The sequence below is a fragment of the Mesoplodon densirostris genome, chromosome 4, assembly GCF_025265405.1.
Source record: "Mesoplodon densirostris isolate mMesDen1 chromosome 4, mMesDen1 primary haplotype, whole genome shotgun sequence".
Lineage (NCBI taxonomy): Eukaryota > Metazoa > Chordata > Mammalia > Artiodactyla > Ziphiidae > Mesoplodon > Mesoplodon densirostris.
Window position 1 is genome coordinate 128,479,971 of NC_082664.1, and position 8,789 is coordinate 128,488,759.

General features: G+C 47.2%; 1 protein-coding gene across 1 annotated transcript; it reads right to left on the reverse strand.

Annotated features, from left to right (window-relative positions):
• Positions 1 to 772: 772 nt before the first annotated feature.
• Positions 773 to 4,755, reverse strand: SLC51B (SLC51 subunit beta). Its single transcript, XM_060095236.1, has 3 exons — positions 4,659 to 4,755; positions 3,515 to 3,605; positions 773 to 962 (listed from the first exon to the last, which is right to left on the reverse strand). The coding sequence occupies exons 1-3, from the start codon at positions 4,753 to 4,755 to the stop codon at positions 773 to 775; spliced, it is 378 nt and encodes a 125-aa protein (XP_059951219.1).
• Between the last annotated feature and the right edge of the window lie 4,034 nt (positions 4,756 to 8,789).

Consider the following 8,789-nt stretch of genomic DNA (forward strand, 5'->3'; position numbering starts at 1 on the left):
CAGTAGGGAGAAACACAGTTTTCTGTTTGTAGTCTGGTGCGGCAGGACCTAGTACCCTTGGCAATGGGTCTGCGTGTTCAAAGTCCACTTTTGTAAGATACCACCTAAAGCATTTTTGGTTCATAAAGCAAATTTTTGCGTAAATTATTTGGGGTTGCCACCACAGCTTACAACACGGTGGCTCAGACATGGGATCGCGACACTCCTTTGGGATCCCACGATTAGCAAGAGAAGGGTCTCAGAGGCAGGGAGTTTCTTAGTTTTCTAGCTCTCTTTACCACAGGGCCCCTGGCCCAAAGGAAGTCTTTCACGGACCCTCAGCAGACCAGCAGGTAGAGGAGTGGCCTGTGGTGGGGGAAGGGAGGGGGAGGGGATTCTGAGTCCAGAATCCTGCCCCTTCCTCACTCAGCCCTTCCAGGAGCTTGGATTGAAAACAATAGCTCTTGCCCAGGCTTCAGCCACCTTCTGCAGACGGAGAAGCCGAGGTCAGAGGGAGGCTGTGAACTCCTCAAGGCCACGTGAGGAGTCCTGGCCAGGCTTCCTGACCCACAGGCTGGCTCTGAATTTTGCACTTTTGTTTCAAGCCGCTTGTGTGTGGACCACTGCCATTTGAACAGACTATGCAATTCCAACTGCCCACATCCAGAAGCATTTTAATAAAAAGGTTTTGTTCGTGTTTTCCTAACAGGGTTTTAGTTTGATTGCAGTTCACTCACTCTGTCTGCTAACACCACGGGGGCACTGCCCTGCACCCTAACTAGCTCTCAGATTCTCACGGGTCTGGAAGAATGACTGGCGGCACATTACTGTCATTTACGTCCACTTCCGCCTGGGCCACCTTTGGCTTCTCTGAGAGCAAAGTCTCTCTTAGGGTGGTCAGGTTGTTGTCATCTTTGTTTCTGGCCTCGGCCAAGTACAGGACTTCTGGAGTTTGTTTTTCTGGTGGCAGCCTCTTTCGATTTCTGGGAGGAGAGAAAACACTATGGAATGTGAGTTCCCTGAGTTGGGGTACTGAGGGTTTGGGGCAGGACTGGGTGTCCCAGGTGGGTTAGTGAATTTGAGGTAGAAATCCAGTACACAGTTCTGGGAACAGTTTCGGGAGAAGCCGAGATGGTGCCATGGTTTTTGGCAGAGAAACATCTTATACTTGTCTGTGTGTCACCTTACCAAATCCTCAGTGCCACCTGTGAGCTCAACTACTATTGCTCCCCTTACAGGTGATGTAATGTGGCTCAAAGGGGCCAAAGGAGCACATGCTTGGGACGTGCGTTTCCGTTTCCTGACTCTGAGTCCCGTGTTCTTTTCACCAAACCACATTTTCTCATCGCAGGGCTGTCGTCCTATTTAGTGCAGGTCCTTGTCACCCCACACCCCATCCCCACCCTCACTCCACCCCATCTCTAGACAAACTACCTCAGGAAATTCCTAACTAATCTTCCTGCCTCTAGATGCTTACTGCTCCAAACTGGCCTACACACACCAAATCATGATTCTAAAGTCCCTGTGCGTACACGTCACTCCCCAGCTCAAGCACCTTCAGTGGCTCCCCACTCCCACTTCCTTAACCTGGCATTCAAGATCCAGTCTTCCTTCCAAAAACCTTCCCAAATGTCTCCCCTCTGAGGTGGTTCTACTCAAAGTATCCACCTCTAGATTTCCTGGCCATAGTAGAAGGACCCGGCTGTGGTTAGAGCTGACCGCCCAATCTGCTTGGGCCATAGGGGAGTATCTCAGCGTCTGCTGCTTCTGAGGACACCTGCCTTGTCTCTGAAGTGACCTTGTTGAGGGGGATGCTTCCTGACAGGGTGAGAGAGGAAAGGTCACCTTCTTAGAGGCTATACCCTCTGGGTCTTTTTATATCCTGCATCCAGACTGATCTTGCTAAAACATAAGCCTTTCATGTCCCTGTGCAGAGCTCTTCTTCGGCTCCCCAATGCCCATGAGCTAGAACCTGAACTCCTTAGGGTGGCCCCCAGGGCCTGTTCACTCTGGGCTCTGCTGCCTCTTGGCCTCCTTCTCCCCTTGCCCTCCCCACACTCCACACTGCAGCCCCACGGGCCCTCCTCCTCCTGTCTCGAGCTTGGTGTGTGCTGTCCCTTGGTCTGGAAGGCTTCCATAGCCCACCCTCTCTCTCTTTTTGCCCCGCAGGCCCCAGATCCCATCTCTGTGCTCCCACAATACTCTATATGTCCCACAGTCACCACCTGTCGCTCTAAACTACAATTATCTCCCCACCAAACTGTAAACTCCATAAGGCCAGGGCTGAATCTATCTTGCCCAGCCCTGTGGCCCCCGCTCTCAGTGCGGAGCTTAGCGCAGAGCAGGTGCCCAGCTTATTCTGTGGATTGAATGATGACTGGGCCGTAGCAGTTCATAACGACTAGTTACCAATGTGAGCAAAGGGCACTGGGTTATTTCTTTCTGGCTTTACAGCAGAACTGTGAGGAGGATTCATAGATGACATAAAATATAGCACAGAAGGAAGACCACGGAGGTTAGGCCAACCCTTCCATGGATCCTCAGTGACCTTATTCTGTACAGTGGGAATAGGTAATTTGTGCCAGCCCCGCCTTACAGGGCTGTCTTGATCAAGTGAGAGAATGTGAAGGTGCCTTTAAAATTGTAAAACATGATACAGATCTGAGGGAGAGATTCTCATGATTATTGTTTAAACGTTACTGCTAGTTACTAGGGCTATAGTAATTATTGAATGAATGGGAATGAGTGATCCAAGCATTTACTGAATAACTTCTAGAACCAGACTTTGTGCCAGTTGCCTGGGGAAACAAAATTGAGTCAAATGTGGTCCCTGCCTTCGAGGAGCTCTCAGAAGTTAGCCCTGGAATCATCCAGAGAGTTTAACAAAATGCCAGTGCCCAGGTCCCACCCTACACCCTTTGCGTCAGAATCTCCAAGACGAGGTACAGATTTCTGTGTTTTTAATATTCCTCCTCAGGTGATTTGGTTGTGTATCCAGGGTTAAGGAGTATTGTTGTTATAAAGGTGTCAAAATTACCCCAGGAGCACCGACTGATCTCAGGTCTCTTTCCGTGCCCTGCATTTGGCCTTGGAGCAGCACAAGGCTTTCCCCTTTAAGAACAGCCCTAACTCTGCAAAAGCCCCCACTGTGCACTCCCCACAATCCTAGGAGGGGGGAATCCGTTACTACTGCCATTTATAGAAGAAGCTGGCTTGGAGATATTGAGTGTCTTGCCCAGCTACTGAGTGGCAGAACTGGAATTTGAACCCAGCTTGTGTGACTCCAGAGCCAGAGATCCTGACTTCTGAGATACACCACCAGCCCATGCCCTGTTTGCTGGCCAGGGCCAAGGAGTGGTCATCAGGGACAGTTGCCAGTTTTTCAGCAGCTTTGGGTTCTCAGAGGACCCTAAAGGATGCATTTTGCTGTCCCAAAGGGTGGACAGCCAAGGCCCCTAGATGACTCCTCTCTAGGTTTCCTTTGGGAGGGCAGGGCCCACCCCCTCCAGAGACCACCCCCAGACCAGCTCCTCACCTGTTTGCCTGGATGTTCCTTCTCAAGAAGACAATGCTTATCACGACCACCACGGCCACCAGGACAAACATGGAACTATTCCAAGGAGTTGCTGGGGAGGGACACACAGGACAGAGCCTTGAGGAGAGGCTGGGTGCCCTTCAGGCCCCTAACAGACCAGCTCACAGCATCAACCTTCCTGTGCTGTGGGCCAGGTATTGTGGGGAGACTCTAAGCTGAAAATGAGCCCCCTGCCCTGCGGGAACTCCCAGTCCAGTGTCGGCGGGAGAGGGAGATAAGATCTCTGCTCTGAAGAAGCTCTCATCTACCTGGGGCAGACAGCACTGCAGCTGGGTAATGATGGTGGGCAAAGGAGGAGTGTGGGTGAAGATAAACTTCACAGTCTTCAGAGTTTTGCTAGGGGCTAGCCAAGTGCAGTACAAGGGAAAAAGGAAGGAAAGGAGGGAGGGAGGGAAGGAGGGAGGGAGGAAAGAAAGAAGGGGTGGCAGTTAAATTGGATTCGACCCACTGCCCACAGACAATACGTAAAGTGGCTAATCTGAATTTGGATAATCAAGATTGGTCCACACTGTACCCAAGTGAGGCAGGATCTAGCTTCAGAGCTTTTGCATTTGCTGTTCCCTCTACCAGGAATGTTCTTCCCCCACATAATCTGCATGGCTAATTCCTTCACCTCCTGCAAGCTTTATTCAAACACCGCCTTCTTAGGGAGGCCTTCCTTGACCACATTATGTTCCCTGCAGCACACTTCCTATTCCCTTTCTCCGCTTAAGTTTTCTCCGTATTATGCATCACCAGCACACTATGCATTTTAGTCATTTGTTGATTTTCCGTCTCTTTCACTAGAAGGTATGCTTCATGAGGGCGGAGATTTTTGTTTTTTCCCTTCTGTAACCCCAGTGCTGAGAACAGTGCCTGGTGCACAGAAGGAACTTAATAAATATTTGTGTATGACAGGATGGATGAGTAAATGAGTGGCCAGCCCTGAGAAAAGGAGGGTGCAGTTTAGCCAGACCCCTCTGGGTAGGGAGACCCCTCAGCCTCAGTCCCTGGCTTAGAGGAAACGTGCAGTCTGCTGCAGAGGAGGGGACCATGAAGGGGGCTTCAACCAGATTCCTCTCTTTGTGTTGTGTCCACCACTTACCATCTTCTACGCGAAAAACCCAAAGCATTTCTTCCAGCAGCTCCTGAGGCACCTCGGTGCCAGGTGGGGCTCCAGTAAGCTCCTCATTGTAGCCCATGCCGCTGCTCCTGGTTGGGATATGTTTCTGACAACAAAGTCCTTAGGCCCCTTCGCCCCCAGGTGCTCTCCTGGCCTCCTAGGTTCTGGCTCTTTGCAAAGCCCCAAAGCCTGCTGGAGACAAAGCAGAGAGCATGACTAAATATCCCACCCCAGTTTACTCTCCCCTCTCTGCCCAAATCCAGCTCTCCTCAGGCCCAAAGTTACAGGACCAAAACAGCTGGAACTCCCGGAACAGGTGGGGCCTGGAGAAGCAGAGACCATAGAAGTGGGAGTCACTCAAATCTTTAGGAAAACTCATCATGTGTGGGGAAAAGCACTAACCTGGGAGTGAGGAGGACTGAGCCACTGATGGGCTGTGGGACTCTTGCAGGGGACTCCTGTTCTCCAAGAAGAAACTGATATCTAGAATATACAAAGAATTCTCTCAAGAAGAAAAAGACTAGAATCCTAATAAATGTGTAAAGGATATAAACAGGCAGTTTACAAAATAGGAAACCCAAAAGGCTAGCAAGAATATGAAAATAAACTCTTTGCCAATAACAAGAATGAAAATTAAAACAAAATGAAACACCACTTGACATCTGTTAGATTGGCATAGTTTAGAAGGTGGATAATGCCGTGTGTTGGTGGGGCTCTGGGGCTATAGCCTTATGCACTGCCAGGGTGTTTAGACTGGGGCAGCCATCTAGGGAGCAAATTAGTCAAACTAAGTGTACACATGACCCAGCAGTTCTACTCCTGAGTGTATTTATATCTCAAAGTATCCCTGAGGATCATAAGGGGGCATGCCACACCATTTATGAAAATTCACGTATGCACACAAAACAACAACACACATTTTACAAAAACACATTTTTAAAAAGACACATTCAACACATTAGGATAATTATCACTGGGGGTGGGGAGAAGAAAAAGGTAACAGAAATGGAGATCCAAGTAAAGAAATAAAACAGGAGAAGGGTTTTGAACAGACCAATCATGAAATCATGTCATCGGGCTAAGAAGACAATGAGGCAAAGAGAGAACAAGAGAGGCCAGAAGCCATCTCAAGTCCCCCGCTCTGATACTGCCTTCCAATCCAAAATAGCCTTTGGAGGCTCAGCCAGGAGCATCGGAAAACAAATGGATGGCAAACAGCCAAACAGATGAACAAGGTACTAATAAAAAAATTGCCATCAGAGTTTTCTCCAACTCTCCAGCTCTGAAAAAACTGAAGAAACATCTACAGATTTTGAGGGAAAATATTTTGACACAAATATAATATTGAGCTGAGTTTTTCCTATATGAATGATCATTCATGTGTCAAGATAGAGATGGAAGTCAAGGAGAAAGAAAGACCTTTTTTTAGACTTTCAGGGACTCAGATGCCTACTACCTGCTTACTCATTTGAAGGATATAATATATATACTGGATAAGGGAAAGACAAAGTTACAGGAGTGGCGAATTGATGTGATCTTGTGTTCCAGCTCCAACTGTCCAGAGCCCTTGCTAAGAAGAGCCGTGAGTTTCTGTCCAGTCTCAGATGCAGGAGTACCTGGATTAACTAGTAACATTGGCCACAGGCCCCTGTTGCATATGCAGAGCCCCCCTGAATACCCACAGAGAAAAGAGCACAGAGGTCAAGACACCAAACACCAGCTCCCTTTGGGGAAGTGAGATGGGGCCTAGACCCATGGGACATCCAATTTGAACACTTCTGTATTGTATACATTTCTTGTGAGCACATACTACCTTCGTGAAAACAATACATGTAATTACATTTTTTAAATGTATGTATTTTGTATGTATATTCTAAATATATATTTTGTGTATTTGTATGTATTTTAAATGTATGTATTTACTATCCAAAGAAAACGAAAACCTAAATTCGAAAAGATAGATGCAGGGACTTCCCTGGTGGCGCAGTAGTTAACAATCTGCCTGCCAATGCAGAGGACACGGGTTCGAGCCCTGGTAGGGGAAGATCCCACATGCCACGGAGCAACTAAGCCCATGTGCCACAACTACTGCGCTCTAGAGCCCGCAAGCCACAACTACTGAGCCCACGTGCCACAACTACTGAAGCCTGTGTGCCTAAAGCCCATGCTCCGCAACAAGAGAAGCCACCACAATGAGAAGCCCGCGCACCACAACGAAGAGCAGCCCCCACTCGCCGCAGCTAGAGAAAGCCCGAGTGCAACAACAAAGACCCAACACAGCCATAAATAAATAAATAAATAAATAAATTTATTTGTTTTTAAAAAAAGAAAAGATAGATGCAACCCAACATTCACAGCAGCATTATTTACAATAGCCAAGATATGGAAGCAACCTAAGTGTCCATCAACAGATGAATGGATAAAGAAGATGTAGTATGTATATATACAATGGAATACTACTCAGCCATAAAAAATGAAATTTTGCCATTTGCAGCAACATGGATGGACTTGAAGGGTATTATGCTAAGTGAAATAAGTCAAAGAAAGACAAATACTGTATGATATCACTTATATGTGGAATCTAAAAAATAAAACAGAAAAGAAATAGTGAATATAACAAAAAAGAAACAGACTCAAAGATACAGAGAACAAACTAGTGGTTACCAGTGGGAAGAGGGAAGGGGAAGGGGCAATATATTGGGGTAGGGGATTAAGAGGTACAAACTACTATGTATAAAATAAATAAGCTACAAGGATGTACTGCACAGTACAGGGAATATAGGCAATAGTTTATAATAACTATAAATGGAGTATAACATTTAAAAATTATGAATCACAATGTTATACACCTGAAACATATAATATTGTAAAAAAACTATACCTCAATTAAAAAAAGTATGTATATATTGTATTTATACCTTTTGAGACAGTTCCAATTTTGGATATTTAATTAGTGGAACTAATCAAGATGTCAGTTCTTACCAATTTGATCTATAGATACAGTGCAACCCCAGTCAAAATCCCAGCAAGTTATTTTATTTTATTTTATTTTTGCGGTACGTGGGCCTCTCACTGTTGTGGCCTCTTCCGTTGCAGAGCACAGGCTCTGGATGCACAGGCTCAGCGGCCATGGCTCACGGGCCCAGCCGCTCCGTGGCATGTGGGATCCTCCCGGACCGGGGCATGAACCCGTGTCCCCTGCATCGGCAGGCGGACTCTCAACCACTGTGCCACCAGGAGGCCTGGAATGTGTGCTTTAAACATGTATAATATTGTTATAATAAAAATATACCAACAAATGAAACAAACAAAGTGATAAGATGGATACAAGTCAGCCCTCCCTGACTGTGTTAGATGCCACAGAAACAAAGGACACAGTTCTCTCAGAGCACTTATCCAGTTTTCTTCTAGAGTGAACATGGTATTAATATCTCTGCTTTTTAAAAATTATTAACTAAACTTCATGATTTATTTGCATTTCATTTTTCCATTAATGTCTTTTTGCTGCTCCAGGTTCCCGTCCAGGATATCATATTGCATTTAGTTGTCATGTCTCCTTAGGCCCCTCCAGGAGATTCCTGCATTTTAAACAGGGCTTAACCATCTGTCATTGGACAGTGATTCCTGCCAAAGAACCTGGGCCACCCATCCCCATGGGAGGTTGAAGACACTCACCCTGGCTCCTGGGTTCCGAGGACTTGTCTGATCTGCTGTTGCGAGCAGCACCGATTTTTCCGTTCCTCTTCCTCCTTTCTGGGCAATACCGATGGTCTTTCCACCTGAGCTTTCACACAGCTGTCACCTAGTGGGCAGCGCTGCAGAGCCTGGGGCAGCCAGGCCCATCTGGTAGCTCTGCATTTATCACACGCCTGGAGCCTTCTCTGTCACTTGGGGGTGACTGACCTCTTGAATGAGAGGCCTCAGATGGCAAACAGGCTCCACCTGACTTTCACAATCAGTAAGAACTAGAAGCCCAGTGCTCTCCTTCTTATCTGTTGGCCTCAAAGAAAAAGAAAACATCCAGACCCTCTTGCCAGCCCAGGGGAATGGGCTGGGGAGGACCCTCCATCTGAAGGTCCCGTCATTGCAGGGGGCTGTGTGGTGTGCCCACTC

Excerpts from the sequence above, each read along its gene's own strand:
- SLC51B (XM_060095236.1), bottom strand. The coding sequence starts at position 4,755 with ATGGGCTACAATGAGGAGCTTACTGGAGCCCCACCTGGCACCGAGGTG. Across the intron at positions 3,606-4,658 it reads GGTTTTTCGCGTAGAAGATG|CAACTCCTTGGAATAGTTCC; the intron begins GTAAGTGGTGGA and ends GTCCCTCCCCAG. Across the intron at positions 963-3,514 it reads AGGAACATCCAGGCAAACAG|AAATCGAAAGAGGCTGCCAC; the intron begins GTGAGGAGCTGG and ends CTCTCCTCCCAG.